Genomic DNA, 19,336 nt, shown 5'->3' with positions numbered 1-19,336 from the left:
GTCATCTGGCCACTAATTTGAGGTGCCATAATAGTAGTAATACACCTTATGTGTCACTTCTTATGAAAGCAGGGAGAACTAATATATTTTGGCAGCTTTCCTTCCTTTATACTAAATGGACCTCCTTCTCAAAACTGTGCATGCAGCCTCTCATATATATTCCTATATATAATTTCAGGAAAGAAATTCAGTAACAGGGAATTCAGTTTTTAAACGTTTGACCTAACAAATATGATAGGACAAAAATTTATAAGGTATCTGCACCTTTGGACTTCGGTCATCCAAAGTGGACTGATCCAAATATCAGATGAATGAAGAGGACAAGGAAAGGAATTCTATGGGGGATGAGATATTCCATAAATAAGAAAACCAAGAAAGTCTGGCCCCTTTGTTCAGTTGACTTTAATATCAAAAGATGCAAGTTCCAACTGAAGCTATTTCCACAGCTGGGCATTTACTCCCTCCCATTTGTGTTCTTTCTTAGGGGCTATTTTTGTTTCTGATGAAAGGTTTGCTCACAATGCATCCTCTTCTTTAGAGAGAATACTAATAGAGACTGTTCATCTCTATCCAGCTGCCTATTTTCATGAAATTTGAAAAAACAAAATATTTGTTAGATGCCCACTCATTCTTCCATATTCAGCTAAAATTGGCCAACTGATTAAAACGTATTGGAAAGGATGGCAAAGGAAGCACTCAAAGAGATAAAAATTTGAATTTAATAAGAAATCACATAACCTTTTTCATTATAAAAGTCAGACCTAAAAGAGGGCATATCCAGCTTCTCCCACAAAACAAACTTTGCAGAGTCTTTAAAATATGTAGAGACTTTCACAACAGATTGACACTGTTCTCTAGGATTTGTGGACGTTAACACTGAAGGTGGACATATTCCACTGTGTGAACGGGAGGACTAGGCATATATTACATGATAAGAGTTCATGCCACACACTTCATGCACATTAAGGCAGGGATGCTAAAATCTCTTAACTATTGTCAAGGGAGCAGCAAGTATGGGCTGCTCCACAAGGGAAAGCAAGCTGGGAGCAGAGAGCAAGAGCAAAACAGGCATGAGACATCTTCACCAGCATGGGGCACAGTCCCACCATACAAGTTCCACCCAAGAAGAGCAAAGCAGATCTGGTAAGAGTAACCATGGTTGGGCAGTGATAACCAGGTAAGTCTACAGTAATAATCAGGTTCAGGTTCAAGGTCAAGCCAGGAACTCAAGTCAGCAGGGCAGGATGAGGATCTGTCAGGTAAATGTCCCAGCACAGCTGCAGCACAGCTCAGGCAAGGACCAAGGCCAGGCGCTTGAGCTCGAATGCAGCTTCCAAGCAAATGGAGGGAGGTCCACAGCAAGGCTTCTCACAACTCTTTCTGACGCAGATCTTTTCACAAATCTGACTAGGTTACACAGGCACACCGGGTCAGAGCTGGCCTAGAGCGCAGGCAGTCATACCCCTAGGAAGGGGTGTACATGCTCAGGGCACTGACAGCTGCTTCCCATCTGTAAAGTTACAGTGCAGGAGAGATCCAGCTGTCACATGTGACTTCTAAGGGATAATTTCCCTTAAAAGTTATTATGGTTGTTATGAGTCAATTAGCAAAATAAACTCACTATAGTCATTTCACTACACATTTTAAATACGCATATCACCCTTGCTCTTCAAAATAAAGAAAATATTAATTCATTAACTAGAATAAGATGATTTGCATTAATTGTTTAAATAATGACTTTTCATCATATCTTCTGCAAAAGGCTATTTATATCCATCTGTCTAATTAAAGTATTCATTTAACTAGCTAGTGATCATTTCATGCAATATGTATAAAGAGAAGTATATATGAAAACAGATAGTGTCCTGTTGACTCACTGTTGCTTCCTGCCTCTTCTTTCTCTTTCTCTGGTAATTTATCTCTCTAAAACCAGGAGGCAAATTCAGGAAGTTGGTTGTGATATTCACTACATTTTCAGTACTGAGCAGATGCATTAACGTACCCAGAGCTACTACAATGCTACAGATAAATTTCAGCAAAAAGAGAGGGAAGCTTTTCTTCAGTCACGCAATTGAGTTTCTCCAGTGTTACTAAACAATATTTTAAATAAGAAATTGCTAGGATAACACATATTCAACACAGTCAGCAGGCTGCAATCAGTATACACACTATTACCTTCAGTGTTACTAGCTTTCAAGCCTTAGAAGAATAATTAAATAGTTAATAATATGGTATTTTGCAAGACTATTTTAAATCTTATTTCCAGATGCAAGAAAGATTTTTAAGTCCCTTAAAACAGCAAAAATGCCAATTATTTTCAGACTAAATGCACAAGCAGAGGAAATGTGAGATAAAGCAAGAGGACTGAAGAAAGTTGTGCTGATGTGTAAACATCTAATCAAGGCTTTCTTGTTTTCTGAGTGGTTCACAGACTATTCTGCAGAAATTCACTCCCCCCCCTCCATCCCCCTCCCCCCCCCCCAAAAAAGTGAATCATTTTTCTTCACCTTTTTAGGTTCAGCTTATGTCAACATTTATGGTTTGCTTAACAGACTTGTAAGTGTTCATGGAATTAAAAAAAATCAATACATATCCTAGGAATGTGAAAAAGATGTAAAATAGCATAATAGCATTTGGCACTTGTTTATGCCATGTGTAGGGTAACTACGATATTAGCAAGCCCTGTCCTTCCAACTTACATCACTAGATGCGAAATTGATGTATACTGTGTATTTTAACATATGAGTACAATTCAGATTTCACCAGCTCTGATCAATACATGCTGTGTTTCCAATGACAAGTCAGAGAAATTACATTAAGGAATGTGCGTGTGTGTGTCCATGTGCACGTGTGTGTGTGTCTCCCCCAAAGCCCCTGGCAAGATTTGTGCCATTGCATACAAGCTGCCCACAGGCTACATATACAACTTTTACTAGAAAAATCCACCGCACCAGTTTGAATATATGCCTTTGAGAGAAGAAAAATGCTAGATCTAAGCCTATTTGGATTTTTCTTTTTTTATAACAAAAGAAGCAGTGAAGGTCTGTGAAGTTTATCGCCTGTGCAGCAACCCGTACCTTTATAATTGACAAAGAAATTGTATCATCATCGATCAACAGACAATTGCAGAGGGGATAAGACATACCAAATGTTCTGCTACAGTAGGTCCTGAAAGTTGCTGTCTTCTCTTTTCTTCTCCACTGACAGTGTTTTCAGAAAGTGCCAGTTACAAGCCAGCGAGCAGGAACAACATCAAGAAAATTTTGCTCTACTTCCCCCAAAATTGAAAGTTTAGTATTCTGACAGCCTTTCTCTTTTTTATTAATTCTTTCTCCACTTCTTCAGCAATATTAACATCATCTTAAATTTAAAACTATACATTATAGTGCAAATTGAAAGGCTTACTTTCACAAAAAGTTCTTATTTAAAACTAAAAAAATCCCACTAGCTTTACAAAAAATGTAGAGAAGCTAAGTCTTCACCTGCAAAATCCATATTTTCTAACATCTAAATGCATTAAAGAAAATGGAGGTATTTAGTGCAGTATGAAATACAGTAGGCTGATGCTTCATAATCAGAGAAGGTCCTCTGGAACCTCAAACATCAGGTTGGTATTTTAGTATTTTGAGTACAACTTTCCCTCTTCCTTGAGTACTAATCTTGTTTTAATGGACAAAGACTATGCAATAATAAAGTTAGTTTATATGTCAAAGAAGTATTTTTATTATACAATTAGAATAGTTAGAAGACAGTTTTTTGGTACACAAGCCCTCTATTTGTCTGTATCTATAGATTGTCAGGTCATATCTACAAACCTTGGCTTATATCCATCCTGAGGCATCATGCCTGCAAATTCCTCCATCCCTCCTTAATTAATTAGACTTCCCCCCCCCCAAAAAAAAAAAAAAAAAAAAAAAAGGGAGAGAGAGAGAAAGAGAGAGAGAGAAAGGCTGTCAGAAGACTAAACTTTGGATTTTGGGGGAAGCAGAGCAGAACAAAAAAAGAAACAATTCTGCATCTGGGCAACATATCTGTAGGCTTTGAATTATTTCCCAGCCTTCATTTGTTCTATCAGTACATACTGGAGTTTCATTGAAAACTATCAAATTCCCAAACTTCTGGATCTTTCCCTGTAACTAACTACGGTTTTGCTATGCTTACTGGATTTTCTATTCTTAATATTCTGTACTTAGCCTAGAACATAATAGTTCTCCTGTCCCTATCTTATATTTTAGATACATATTTTAACAATAGTAGGGACCAGTTTCATCCAAAAATCCATAGCCCAACTCAATTTATTTTTTTTCCATTAAGAAAAACCACCTTCTATTAATATATTGTGGATTAAGAGGTCACCGAAGAATAATAATTTTGGTGTTAAATACTAGTTCCAGATTCCGCTGCCTAACTCTGTGAGAACAATAACAACAAAAATACAGCAGAGAAATTAAAGACTTCTTATATACATTTCTTTAAATTACAGTTGAAGTCTGAAGGTGAAGGTATCTACTTAGCATTGTCTCTACAGTCAGTTGTAATCTCTATTTGCTCTACTGTCTCTTAACCTTCCTAATCAGAATCACTTAAAATACATATTTTACTAAAATATGTTTAAGAGAAATCTGGGTGGCATACAAAGTCTTCTCAATGTTTTCTATCTATAAATCAAAAAAATAGGGCATTACACAAAGTAAGCTTAGACAGTCTTAATATTCCCTGTCATGCAAAAGTGTTAAAAGTATATTTCACACACAACAGCTTTCTGCTGTACTACAGGAAAACAATTATGTACTGTCTTTCAGCATTTACTACTTTAAGTATAGAAAAACAAGGAATGCACATTCTGCTTTTTAATGAATTATATGGTAACTTAAGAAAAATGGTTATGTTTTACCTTTCACAATATTTTGAAAAGTATGGGAACTCCTAATGCTTACAGTAAGAGATAAGAAATGTTCTTCCATTCAGCCTTTCATACAGTATTTCCTAATCCTTTTAAAAGTAATTTTTATGCAAACACTACCACAAAAAACACTGAACAAACAGGTTAGCCAAATCTAGTTCTATTTGATGAGCCCAGAAGCAGTTCTGTTCAACACCTGCATTGACTTCTTTAACAAGAACTCATGCCTGAATATTCCTCCCCTCAAAGTTACTGCATAGATTATTTCATAGAGTAAAATTAGAATGTGTGTTTCATGTTTCTCAAAGAGTTACTCTCACTAAAACAACATACTAGGTAGACTTTAAAAATACATTTTATTTAGTATTCTTTAAAAACTGAACAGTGTTTGGAAATTAATCTTACACATTACTGAAATAGCTTATAAAACATTTTTAGAAAAAAAAACTGAAAATTAAATGTAAAAAATTTAGGTTTGTCGCACTGATGGTTTGACTTTAACTGTAACGGAGAGAGGAAGTCATTACAGTTTTAAAGTAGCTAATTTGCATTTCACAGCTATATAGGTAGTTATTAATTCATTAATACTTCAAACAGAAGTTTATGTTCCATTTTACAATGGTTTTTATACAAAAAAAATCAGATTAAGGCAACATCCTGAAACCAAAATGCTACCCGGACTGTGTGGAGGCTCAACACTAAAAACAATGTAAACAAATTAAAACAGTACAGAGGTTTATAAATTAGGAAATCCTGTGGCATATAGAGTACACAGAGAACAACTATTTCTACAACAAGTTCTACAACATGAATGTGATTACAAAGTTATAAATAAGCAGAATGTTAAATATTAGAATTTCCTTAAAATGGTAATTAACTGACTCCATTTTGACCAATGGAAGCAGACACTATTAACGGCTAGGAATTCTCTTACCTGAAGGAATATATCTCTTCCTAGACTTGTTTGTGAAGTAAAAGGCTTAGGTTATCTTACTCTTGTCCCACCCCTCCCCCTTCCCGGCTGCCTCCCAACATAGCATAGCATCTTCTTATTTCTGCAACAGTGCAAATAACAGCCTTCCTCTATTTTCAACAATACAGTGTTATTCTTTTCAAATTTAAATAGACATCAAAAGATCAGAAAACTCATCACAACTCCATAATTTCCCAGTCTAATCATGTGAATAAGATTGGGTTTTGCTTCTAGCTTAAAAGCTAATTTAAATTAAGTAGTGATTTTCATTCTTTAGGACTCCTCCCTCTACCGACTCAGTTATCCAAAGCTCAGATACAATTTTAAATTTTTTACCAAACGTTCGTCTCAGTGCTTTCATTTCTTTTACTCGGGAGTGATCTTCTCCTATAACAACATGGGACACACCTTCTTCTAGGTGAGGGACTACTTTTGCACCATAAAATCTGAGCTCCAAAGCTCTAATTGATAGTCTTGTTCCACGGATTTTTGTTCTGGGATCATTAACAGCAGCATAACAGTCCACATAAATAGTGTTTCCTCTGAACATACTGAGTTGGCAGCTGTTCCATGAATAACGTTCTTCTAATTCAGCAATCACATCCAAAGACATCATCTTATTATTATCTTTCATTCTTGAGAACACTTCTTTTAGTTGTGCAACATCTGCATCTGTTGTATAGCTGTCTCCATAACAATCATACTCACGAGCAAAATGTTCTTTTGTGTCAGGACACATGTGAATCATAAAGGCAGGCTGCCAAGGTACAAGCATTTTGGTTTGAAAACACTGGAGGAGCCACTCTGCCTTCACTACATCGTACTTGTTGGAAGCAATGATGTTTTTCACTCTGACATTCTCAGTTCCCACAATGACACAATAAGTGTCTGGTCCAGGGTTCTGGACCACACTGCCACCACATTCAGCTATTTTGCTTTCTAATTCAGATTTTGAATATCTTCCTGTTCCTGTCATAACACAAAATTCAACATCTTCAAATACATTTGAAACCTTGTTTATATTAGAAAGATCAGGGGCTTTAAACTGCTCAGCAATTCCAATTATCTTCCTCACCTTTGGTACAGTTTTCTTTTTTTTCTCTTGTGGTTCATCATCATCATCTATATGAAGGTGTTTAGAGGCCAGCTTCCCTTCTGCTTTGCTTCTGAGATGTTCTAACATGTCTGAAGTCATGCATTCATACCATTCCTTGTCCTCTCTTATTCTCTCAATTCGGGGGAATCTCAAAGTACAGTCAGTTTTATACATATCGCTGTTAACAATTTCAGCTGCCTTAATCTGAACTATTACAGAGTTACAAGGTTCAATGTACACTTCAGGTTTTTCAGTTCCACACAAAATGTTGCATGGAGGGTCCTTCCTAAGGTAGGGCTTCCAGTGTTTAGCCAGTTTCAAACCCAGATCATACAATTCCTTCATAGTATAACCAGAGCCAACACGACAAATAGATTGGAAAATACTAGGTTTTTCATTTGGACGTGGAGTCTCTGCAATAGCGCACAAAAAATGAGACATCATTCCACCACGTGAGCCCTTTCCCCAGTAACCACCAACAATCAAAAGGTCTAGTTCATCCATCAACCCACTCACATATTCTGGCTTGATTTTTAACCACCCTTCCCCACGTTTGTCAGGCTTGTAAGATGACATGGGATCTTTCACCATAATTCCTTCCTCTCTATTATCTATTGCTTCATTTAAAGCATCAATTACTTCTTTTCTAGTTCTGGCACTTGTTTTACGTACAGTATGTATTCTCCCTGTTACTGGGGTAAATACATCACTTAAGATCTCGTATCTTTTGCTTAGTGTTTCATGGCCTAACTTTTGTTTGTTAACCATTAATACATCAAATACACAGTAGCAGGTTTGCAGATCAGATTCCTCCACCATTCTTTTTATGTCAAATTTGTTTCCTTTTTGCATGAATGTTTGTGTCTCAGGATTGTAAGCCATCATTTCACCATCAAGAATGCAATTTTGCACATTGCTTTTAAATACTTTATGAATAAATGGAGTTAATGAACCTTCAAGAGGTGAAGCACCAAACTGCTGAGTATAGTCAAACCCATTTCGAGAAAAATACTTATATACATCTCCATCTTTGTGCATCTGCATACGCTCACCATCCAATTTAGTTTCTATGTAGAATATCTGATTATTCATTTGTTTCTCAATTTGGTGGACATCAGCAATAGCAGCAAGCATTGGTTTAAAGGCAGAAAATAACATGATAGAAACATCACTAAGTGAGACAGTGGGATCATGTAGTTGTCTACAGACTTTTTCCAAATCAGTTGTGACATTGTGTAATTCAGTTGCATCAGGGTGAAAAATGGAAAATATAGTTTGTTGACTAACACCAAGTTTTAGATCCTTTATAATCATCCGGATAAGCCATTTTTGTTCAAGTGCTGAGCTCTGAGTAATTAACTGAAGGAGACTTTTCTTTAATAGACCCTTGTTTTTGGCAGCATTATTATTAGCTATTGCATCTAAGAGTTCATTGACCTGTTCTATTGTCAGTCTGCCTTTTTTGGGGCACCTAGGTTTTAATACAAAGTATGCAATCATTGCAAAATCTCCAGCATCTCCACGTGAGCCAGCAGGTGTTCTGTAATTCAAAAGCTTTGCAGCATCTTTTCCATCTTTTGGTAGATTAAGCAGTTCAATATATAATTTTGCAAGCATAGTTTCTTTAATTCCGTATGCCATCCTTTCTCTTTCCAACTGCGGAAGAATAAGTCTCATTGCTGGGTAAAAAGAATCTGTAACATCTTTCTCATTTTGATGAAGAGCATCATGGAACCTCCTCCAAGAATCCAGAAAATCCTTGAAATACCTGGTTTTCTCTGGCCGAGATTTACATGTCTGCATCTGCTCCAGAGTACAGCACAGATCAGCAAAGGGCACCTGAGAAGCTACTGTTTTTTTAGGAGAAGGCTGAGAAGCAGGCGCAGAAGCCATCAGGGTTCACTTTTCACTAAGAGCAAGAAGATACATATACTTATTTGAAGAGGAACAAAATGCCAGCACATTATCCTATCTCAAGAAAAACGCTAGGGTTTACTGAAGTAATTCATTACTTCAAGATCACCAGCGGACACTTTTGTGCTTTGCTACCCGTGGCGGCAGCACTCGGCAGCCAAACTGTGGAACAGCAGCAGAAAGCAGTGCCGCGACACGACGACTACGACAGCAGAAGGCAGCGTGATGCCCTCCCGACACCGCGAAGCACGGCCGAGGCACGACCTCCGGCAGCCTGCAGCCAGCTCCCGCAGCTCGCAGCGCGCTGCCGCCGGGGCGCCGCCAGCACGGCCAGGCACGCCGCACGCAGCGCGGCCCTGGCGCCAGCCGGGCTGCCCGCCCGGCCCGGCCCGGCCCGGCCCTGCCTCCCCACGGCCGAGGCCGCCGCCGCCGCCGCCCGGGCCCGCACTACCCGCCCCTCCCCCCCCCCCGGCCGGCCCCCGCGCAGCCGTTACGCCGTTGCCATGGACACGTCGGCGGGGGGGGGCACACGCTCGCGAGCGCTCCCTCCCCGGGGCACCTCCACGCACACCGCAGCGGCCGCCCCCTCCCCACGGCGGAGGAGGGGGGGGAGGAAGAGAGGAGTCGCCACTCTCCGGCGAGACTCACCCGCAGGTGCGGTACCGGCAGAGCCCGCGGTGACACCGGCCGCACCAGCGGCGCTCCCTCGCCCCCCCCGCCCCCCCAGACTCCCCTCTGGTGCGGCAGGAGCGACTGGGTGACGGCGGAGCCCGCGCTCCTCCCCCTGCAGCGCAATGGTTCTGGCCGCGCGGGGGGGGGGGGGGGGGGGAGGCATCCGCAGCTACCGACGGCGGCTCGCGCGCCTGCGCAGTCAGCGCTCGTGGGGAACGCGCGCGGCCGCTGCTACCGGAGCGCGGCCGGTTTGTAGCGGGGGGTCAGGGGGAGGGGCAGGGCCGGCCATGGCCGCCTTTATCCCGGCCTCCTTCCCCTCCTCCCCCGGTTGGTTCGGCCCGGGACGGGGGACGGGGGCGGGCTGCCGATCCCTGACCTCGGAAGCGGAAGCCGTGACGGCGGCGACGTCCGGCCGGGGACGGAGCAGTGGTTGAAGTTGGGGCTCCGGGAGCGGGTCCGGCTGAGGTTCCGCCGGCGGCGGCAGCAGCAGCAGCCACCGCGTCCGCGCGGGACGATGAGGCGGGTGGGTGCGCGGAGGCGAGAGGGTCGGTGGCGCTCCGCGGGGCAGTTGTTGGCGCAAGCGGCGTGAGGAAATAGGGCAGGGAGGCAGGCGGCTGCGGCGGCGGCGGCTGGAAAGCTCGTTTTGGGGAGCGTGCTGGGCGGCCCGGGGTCGCCCTGGTTACCGCGCAGCTCGTAACCGCGGTGGGAGGGGTCGGGGCCAAGGCCCTGTTCTGTGGGAACGTGTGGTTGCTATTTCTCTGTCTCGGGCTGTTCTTCATAGGGAACTGCTGCCTTGAGAGTACCATTCCAAGCCTTACTAGTGCGGGTACCTTCCTGTGAATCCTCGAAACGATTTTTGCTTCCTCACACCAAAATCTTACTTTTCTTTGATTTTCCCCTGTTGCTTTGTGGAGCAGTTTCTGCAAATGGGGGAGGGGAGGCTGAAAATGGATCATGATTTTTTTTATGTGCTTAACTGCTTCAAGTAAATATGTTGAAAACATCTAGAAGAATGTTTCTTCTAAGCAAAAATAAAAATAACTCCAGATGCTTGAGAAGTAATAAGTTTTAGGAGCCCAGACATGCTAGAAGGTGAAGCCTCTAATATGATAATTTTCTTTGCTTTTCTACAATACCTTCATAATTTATGAGACGACTGTAAGAATCAGTAGGATTTGTCAGCTGTGAAAAAGAAAGTATAGTAGGAGTTAGAGAAAAACATTTTTGATCATAAATTTGCACCATTGATGCAGATCTATGAAAGTTGGGAGAGTTATTTAAAGTAAGTAGGAGAGGTGGTTTTCTGGTTTCAAAATGTAGAACCCTTATGCCTACGATTTTTGTTTTTCTGGTTCTCCTTTTTCCTTAGGAGTAGCTACTGTGCTGTCTTATTTCTTACAAGAGTTTCCTTGGAAGTATTTAGTATTGAAGAAGTGTAATTTTGTTGTCCTTAAACTTGCAGGCTTTCTTGGAGATTAATTTCACCCTCAGATCAGATTCCTCTCCTCCCCCCCTGCACTGCATCTAATTTGTGACTGTTGAGAACTTAGTATTTCTTTTTATAGAACTCTTGTGTGAAGTATTATGTGTGTCTGGAGAAGGTGGAGCATAGGAAAGGGAAGTGCAATAGGACAAAACAGAAATGTCTGAAAACATCTGTTTTTGAACAAAATTGGGTATGTTTTGTTTATTTTCAAATACTAATGAAATACTAGGTATTGCAGTGAATCTTAAGACTAACTTTTTGTAAAGCTCTTTGTACAGAGATCAGGCATTAAATATCTGAATACTGTTAGTGCTAAATTTAAGACTACTTTACTCTCTAAATGTTAGTTTTAAGGAGTCAATGTAAATCTCCCATAACTTGACCATTATGCATCACTGTAGCCTATCTGTTCTATGTACAGTCATATAGTACATTTTAGCATCATTCTCAATTTTATGGTAAGATAAACTTTAAAATATCATCGGACCTTTTGTGCGAAAGCTGAGCTTGACAGAAAGAACATCAGAGAAAGATGATATACATGTTTCATAAGTAAAGGAGATGCATAACTTTCCAGTTCACTGGCTGTTAGTTCCTCTTAATTTGCTTTCAGATGACTGATAGCAAACAATAATTATGTGTGTAACTCAAGCAATTTTACTCAAAGTTCTCAAATGCAATTTTCTTTCAGGCAGAGATGAGGCACGGGAAATCATCACCTCCAAAGGTAAATGTCTTATGTGACTAGTATGTGAAAACTAGCAATTTTTTTTTTCACTAAAAATATAGACAAACTGAAAATACATCCAGAAGTAGTGACAAATATAAGAGTAATTCTGATTGCCATTCAAAATCAGTGAAAAACTGTTCACAGATACCTTTGAATATTCTTGTCAGTTAGATATTTAAGGGTCTTAAATAGCTATCACCATTATCAACTTAAGAATAGCATTAGGGCACAGCAAGTTATTATTAAAATGTTGTGTTCATAAAGATTTTAATCATTGTCAGAATGTGTATTGTTATGAGTGACTTAAATGATCAGTAATTAGTTAAAAATTGGATATGTAGCCCATCTGACTGAATATGACATTTGTCTGTGCCAGTAATTTTTGGCCTGTGATTTTAGAACAGGATAGATATAAATAAATAGATGTATCCCTGTCAGATAAAAAGGTGGCTGTAAATTTTGATTGAGACATGTACTGTCAGATTTTTTTTCTTCTTCTGTCCTGAGAGGTAATTCGGGGCTGCTCAGTAGCTGTATAAACTGAAGGGGTCTCTAATGGGCTTTACAACAAATGGATTACTTTAGGCAGAGGAGCACTCTGGTTAAGTCTTCCTTCCAATTAAGTCTTAATAGAGTATAGGTGGCATATTACTTTGCTGTTTTTCTGTGCTAATGGAAATCCTGATTTTAGAACTTGGTTTTTCAATCCACTTTTTTTTTGCTTGTCTTTAAGTTTTTGAAGGTGCTCACAAACTTACCTTGTGAGAACCACTGGCATTCACAAAAGCTAGCCTTATTGGTGCAGTTTTGAAGTCTTTAAAGATACTTTTTTTTACTGTTTTCTGCTCCAAACTTGATAGTACTCAGCAAGAGGGAGAAGAGGAAATGAAGCAGTTAGAATTCAGAGGAAAGATATCTGATCGTTTTTGCACCTAAGAAAACATTATCTCTGAGGAAAGAGCAGAGGAGCTGGTTTTGTATAGACTGGAAAAAAAATGAAGATAGATTACAGATTTGAAGGCTGGTAAATGTTGAATTGGAAATACTAAGGTTAGATTTCTCGGTCTTCCTTGCTATTAAGTTTTAGGAAATACTTTCTAGTTTTAAGGGCAGCTAAGCGTGGAGCAGCATGGTTGAACATATCTTGGAATTTGTATCAATTGTCTAGGAAAACGTCTGCCAGATGAGACTTATTCTGCTGTTGGTGGCACTATACTTGTCATAGCTATTGACTTCCATGACAGCAAGCCTAAAAAACAGACAAAAACTTCCCTTTTGCTTGTTATCATAGTCTCTAATTCAGTCAATTTAATCAAATACATGTTTAAATAGTCTACATCTATCAAATTCTGTTATCGTATGTGTTGTAAAATAGGGAATGACTTTTTCACATAGGAGAATTTCATCATAGCAGAAATTATGGCAATTACTTGAAATACAATGCAGCAGTATTGTGTTGCTTAAGTCTTGGTGACAGACAAACAACTTGCTTTAAGTAAAAATGCTTTCCAAGTGAATAATGTTTTGTCTGGGAAATCTGAAAAGGAAGTCTGTGGTGAAACTTAAATTTCTTGCCTGGAACTGAAAACCTGTCAGGCCTTCCACCACCCTTTTATTGGCCTATTGACCGACTTTCCAGAGTCACTTCAGTTTTTGATTCCAGTGTCCTCATCTGTAACATATGGATGATGGTTTATGCCGTCTTTCTGTAAAGCAATGATAAAAGCTAGCAGTAGAAGACAATGTAATTGAGGTAATCCTTTTAAACAGCCAGCTGTTTAAAGCACAGTATTAACCTAGTCGTATTTGTAGGTGACTGAGAAATTGTTTAAAAAGAAAAATTCTTTTTTAGAATATGCAAAAGGATATGTCCTTCATGTTCTGACTGGGACATCTAACAGTAATGGAGCAAGTCTATGAGTGGTTTCTTTTTCTAGACCAGAAAAACAGGTTTTTTGAGGTGGAAAGTTAGCTCTTCTGTTTTGCAGGTAGACAAGCTCAAACCAACTGCCTGATGCTAAAAGTGGAGAAAATTATTATAGTGGACTAGAAGTTATAACTGAATACAGGGAAGGTATATGGCATATATCCTGGAAAAGTCTGATGGCTGTACATTAGAAGGAATATTTCCAAGTGCTGTATTTCTCTATATAGACAGTGTATACAAAAGACTGTTCTTACTTGCAAGCTCCCCTGCTGTAGGCAACTCTAGCATTAAAATGGCATGATATAACCCGAGTTTTTTTTTTGTTTTTTTTTGTTTTTTTGTTTTTTTTTTTTTGTACATTTGTGTTCATTTTTTTCTGTCAGCATCCAGGTCCACTCAAGCTTTCCTCTGTGAATCTGCATATATTTGAGATTAAATCTTTAAATCAAGAATGGATTTTATATTAAGGGTGAAACTAGGCAATATCAAGGTAACCAGATAGCTGTTCCACCTCAATTTCAATTAACGGTAAAACAGAAGCCCTGAATAAAAATCAGCACTCTTTTTTGCCTCTCCTACAATGGTTAGTCTTGTGGAGACCTTCTGTTAGGCTTTTCTTTTGGAGTGGATTTCTTCAACTTTTGAAGAGTGACTTTAACTCTTCTAGCTGAGTTAATTAACCAAGTATTAATTTTTCTAATACTGCTTATCTTGCTTACTAACGTTACTTTAAGGACTTCAGTCTTAGAATATGCCTACTGCTTATATATTACATTCTGACTGAGAGACTGACTAAGCAATTAGAGAACATCAAAAGTCTAAATAGATTCTTTTCCCTTTTCCTCTCTGTTTCCCACCTCTCTGATTTCTGTGGCATCCGGTTAGTCACAGAAAATAAACAGATATAGGAGAACTGTAGCAGGTGCTCTCCGTAATTCAACAGAGAGTCTTTCTGTCTTAAGACATTGTACTGTAAACTATCTGAAAGATCATCTTACTAACCTAATATTTTTAGTTTATATAGTATTTAGTAGTATATTTAGTATGATATACATATAGCTTCCTAACAGCCAAACAATGAGGCAAATTACAATCAAAAAAACAAAAAGAGGTTTATTTTAGTCTTACGGTATGCTGAGCACTCATGAACTGCAGGAAGTGTTGAGGATTTAAGGAATATCTTATCAATCACTGAATGAATTATCACGCACTGAATTACTGTGTTATTTTCTTTCTTTCTTATGTCCTTTAATGTAAATCTGGTTCTGTTTGTATCTTTTACTGTTCAGGTCAAATAAGGTATGTTTGGAAGGCCAAACTACTTTGCAAGTTTCTTTGGACTCCACAGAAATCACTTTGTAGCGTTCTTGAAAGTGTGTTTGTATTCACTTAAAGTCTTTCAGGCCTCTGCTTCTATGATAAACCATCATTTTCTTTGCTTGTGAAAGCAAAGCAAATACCTTTCAAATAGTATTAGAAGGAGGTAGGCCGGAACCTAGAATAAAGACATATCTTAGTTCTTCAGGAAGATGTGAAGTAACAGATGTCATCCAATTTAAGCCTGGAAATGGATGGATTTAGTTTCATGCAGTTGGGGAAAACACCTTGGTGGTTTTGTAGTGCAAGGTAGTCAGTCTTACTTAAATGAAAAGATGTGTGTTTGTGTAGCTTATCCTTCCTGCTAATTAACATATTAAATGCACAAACTATTCCTTCCTCCCCCCCCCCCCCACACACACACGAAAGCTGCCCTTAATGTTGTTGGGAGGGATTGCTTTTTGATTGCAAGAAATTGAATTTGCCTTACAGTATCTCTAATTTCACTTTCCATTGTTTCACTACCTCCATGCTGAATGAAACATTGCAACATAGTAATACATGACTATATTGAGTCCTAGTTTTAGGATCAAGATGTGTTGACTTTGCAGTTTGAGTAACAAAGGAGTTTTTTCGGTTTTGCTTTTATAAAATAGAAGTAATCAAATTTACAGCAACAGTATCACAGACTAGTATAGTGCTTTTGCAGTTTTGCATGTCTTACTGAAGTTAAAAGAGGAAGCTGTGGACAACTGAAACTAACATGGCTTATAAAATCAGTTATAGGTATCTGTCTACAAATAGCAGCCCTTGATGTGTATGAGGTAGGCATTCACAAAAGTTTTTAATCATCTTAAGATTTTTATCACCTTTTTGTTTTTTTTAAGTAGTGATTCCTAGTTATGAATCTGTTCCTCTGTAGTAAATGTCTTGTTGCAAAAGTATTTTTGGAGTCTCTTTCATTTTGTAAGGAATTCAGTAAAATTGCGTGACATGGGTAAGGAGAATGTTTTTACTGTGTCATTATCAATTTTACCGTTCTTCTTACAGTCTTTAGATTATTGCAGGAATTGTCAACTTCATTAGGAAGTTCTTTTACAAATCAAAATAGCAACCTCGTGTCTCTCCTGGTCTTTGACTTACTAGAGAAAGGGATCACAATAATTAAATTTCCTTGTAGACAATATCTATACAAACTTGAATGTCAATTCTGAATGTGAACTTGTGAATAAATAATATAAGAAAACAAAGTGAGGATAACTGCAATCTAGACTGCTTCATATTTTACCTTTTTTATGGTGGGAACAGATACACTGCGCAAAAGTTTAATTTCACATTGCATTTGGTTAGTGTGTGAATCTCAAAGTGTGGCTGACGTGTTTATTGCTGATCTATATAATCATCTCTCTAGAATAAAGTCTTTCATAGAGCTGACAGTGTCATCATGAGCACTTGTCATAGTGAGGGAAAAGGCTGTGAATACAGAGGTGACTTGATCACTTGGTCCTCTCAATATGGCTGGTGTGGTTGCAGCCCTCTCTGGTAATATTAGCCCGTATAGCTTGCTTTAGTTTGAGTGAAGTGATTCAATAGCAGCCATACCAACTGAAGCTCAGCTGCACAGTGCTTGAACATGTCTCTACACGTCAGACTCCTCTGGAGTTGCTTTAATGTCTCATTGTACTAAATCTTTCCAAAGAGGTTGCATCTTAGACTGCGTCTAAACTGTGATTGTCTGTGATATGATCTTGTAGACAACTAGAGTATTTCTAAAGTAGCCAACTTGCGTTGTCACCTCTGGCAATGTGTTTATTCAAGTTAATGTCAACTGAATAGTTACTGTAATTCTTATGTAAATTTGGCAATTTCTTCTAATTTCTGTACTATACTTTATTTCCAGCCATGAATAATGTGAGATATTCTCTGTATGCTGTGAGATGTACTTATCTGTTGTAGAACAGATAGAAGATTCAATCTGTTATTGTCACTCTCCTTATTTTATGCTGTATGCATCTTTTTTTTTGTTATGAGTCCATTTCATATTTGGACTTCTCAGTCCAAAATGTTGTACTTATTGATCAGAGGGTGAGATAGTGAGGTGACTATTTTCAGTGGTCTTGTGTAACATAATCATCTTATACAGCAAAAATGTAATATAGTTTGATAAAGTTGATAGAAAACGATCAAAACAAATCAGAATCAGTCCAAATATAGCAAAACCTAACTGTTATGTCACGCTGTACTTAAATTTGTCTTATTATGATTATTTCATTCTTTTGTTTGGCTTTATAATCATAGTTGACTGAGGTACTGAAAACACAGCTGCTACGTGGTAGCTGACCCTGTGTACATTGTTAGCCTAGCCTGATTGCAGAAGGAAGTGCATAGGTTTATTGAACCATTTCTGTCAACCTTAATTTGTATTAGCTTAGAAATAAGGACTTTTTTTTGTTTATGTTAGTTAGAAGAGTTGTGACAAATTGATATCATGGTCTGTATGGTTGCATGGTTGCTCTGCTTGCCAGTAAGGAGATCTAGGGGAAAGCACAAGTTATGATGTTAGTTTATCAGTTACCTAGAGTTACAATTATCTAGAGTTCTAAGTGTTGGAACAATGTAAATGATCTTGAAGAATTATAAAACTTCTTATGATTGGTTATGATAGAAATTTATTTTACAGAACTGAATGGTTTCCAAAAAGTCTAGAGGGAGTCTGCTCTCAAATTTGATATTTGCTCTATTGTATAATAACTTAAACATTGATTTTTCTAGAAGTCTGAATGCCTAAATCATTTCATTTTTCTTTCCCTCTGTATTTATACATGTATGTTTGGGTTTTTCTACAGGATTTACTTGGAGTAAAAGATCACTGACTACTACAATGGAAAAGTCATGGATGCTTTGGACCTTTGTTGAAAGATGGCTACTAGCTTTGGCTTCCTGGTCTTGGGGTCTCTGCCGTATTTCTCTTTTACCTTTGATAGTAACTTTTCACTTATATGGAGGCATTATGCTACTTATATTAATATTTGTATCAATAGCAGGTATATTATATAAATTCCAGGATGTATTGCTTTACTTTCCTGAACAGCCCTCTTCATCACGCCTTTATGTTCCTATGCCTACTGGTATACCACATGAAAACATCTTCATCAAAACCAAAGATGGAGTTCTTCTCAATCTTATTCTGCTGAGATATACAGGGGACAATGCAGCATATTCTCCAACCATCATTTACTTTCATGGGAATGCAGGCAACATTGGCCACAGGTTGCCAAATGCTTTGTTAATGCTGGTAAACCTGAAAGTAAACTTACTCCTTGTTGATTATAGAGGGTATGGAAAAAGTGAAGGAGAAGCAAGTGAAGAAGGTTTGTACTTAGATTCTGAGGCTGTGTTAGACTATGTGATGACTAGGTCAGATCTTGATAAAACAAAAATTTTTCTTTTTGGCCGTTCCTTGGGGGGAGCAGTAGCTGTTCATTTAGCTTCCGAAAATTCCCATAGAATTTCTGCCATCATGGTGGAGAACACCTTTCTTAGCATTCCACATATGGCCAGCACTTTGTTTTCTTTCTTTCCAATGAGATATCTTCCTTTATGGTGCTACAAAAATAAATTTTTGTCCTACAGAAAAATCTCTCAGTGCAGAATGCCTTCTCTCTTCATCTCTGGGTTGTCTGACCAGTTAATTCCACCAGTTATGATGAAGCAACTTTATGAATTATCCCCAGCTCGGACTAAGAGATTGGCGATTTTTCCTGATGGAACTCATAATGACACTTGGCAGTGCCAAGGGTATTTCACTGCACTTGAACAGTTCATCAAAGAAGTAATAAAGAGTCACTCCCCTGAAGAAATGGCGAAAACATCATCTAATGTAACAATAATATAACTGATATTCTTTTGCTGGGAGGGGGAACACTGCACTGTACCTTGATTTGTGAAAAGTGGTAAAAGAATGTCCATTTTTAAATGTATATCATGTCTGTACTTGCCTAAAGAGTGAAATTAAACTTGGAAAGGTCTAATGCTTTATTAAGATATTCCAGATAACTTTTACACTTGCAGCATTGTAAATGAACCATTCTACATGTTTCCCATACTTTTTTGATATCTTTGTCCATATCTTCCATTTGTTTGATATGTACAATGGATGCTATTAAAGGAAAAAAAACCCAACTTGTTACAACAGTAGTACAGAATGCATTAGTTTAGAACAGTGGCTCTTCAATATTCACTGCTACTGTGTGTGAGCTTGTCAGGCAATCATGGTTAGCACAATGTTTTGTCGTTTCCCTTAGACTTTGTTTAAAAT

General features: G+C 38.6%; 2 protein-coding genes across 3 annotated transcripts; one reads left to right on the top strand and one right to left on the bottom strand.

Annotated features, from left to right (window-relative positions):
- Window positions 1-5,328: 5,328 nt before the first annotated feature.
- LIG4 (DNA ligase 4) lies at window positions 5,329-9,602 on the bottom strand. Its single transcript, XM_062575585.1, has 2 exons — window positions 9,535-9,602; window positions 5,329-8,881 (listed from the first exon to the last, which is right to left on the bottom strand). The coding sequence occupies exon 2, from the start codon at window positions 8,863-8,865 to the stop codon at window positions 6,124-6,126; it is 2,742 nt and encodes a 913-aa protein (XP_062431569.1). The 5' UTR covers window positions 8,866-8,881; window positions 9,535-9,602; the 3' UTR covers window positions 5,329-6,123.
- A 330-nt stretch (window positions 9,603-9,932) lies between these two features.
- On the top strand, window positions 9,933-19,200 carry ABHD13 (abhydrolase domain containing 13). Of its 2 annotated transcripts, XM_062575548.1 has the most exons (4): window positions 9,933-10,081; window positions 11,124-11,234; window positions 11,736-11,771; window positions 17,865-19,200. In XM_062575548.1, the coding sequence occupies exon 4, from the start codon at window positions 17,900-17,902 to the stop codon at window positions 18,911-18,913; it is 1,014 nt and encodes a 337-aa protein (XP_062431532.1). In that variant the 5' UTR covers window positions 9,933-10,081; window positions 11,124-11,234; window positions 11,736-11,771; window positions 17,865-17,899; the 3' UTR covers window positions 18,914-19,200. The 2 variants fall into 2 exon arrangements, with proteins under 2 accessions (XP_062431532.1, XP_062431539.1); XM_062575555.1 differs by lacking the exon at window positions 11,124-11,234 and having other exon boundaries at window positions 9,960-10,081.
- Window positions 19,201-19,336: the final 136 nt, after the last annotated feature.

This window comes from Rhea pennata, chromosome 1, assembly GCF_028389875.1.
Source record: "Rhea pennata isolate bPtePen1 chromosome 1, bPtePen1.pri, whole genome shotgun sequence".
Lineage (NCBI taxonomy): Eukaryota > Metazoa > Chordata > Aves > Rheiformes > Rheidae > Rhea > Rhea pennata.
This window is presented reverse-complemented; position numbering and strand designations above follow the sequence as displayed.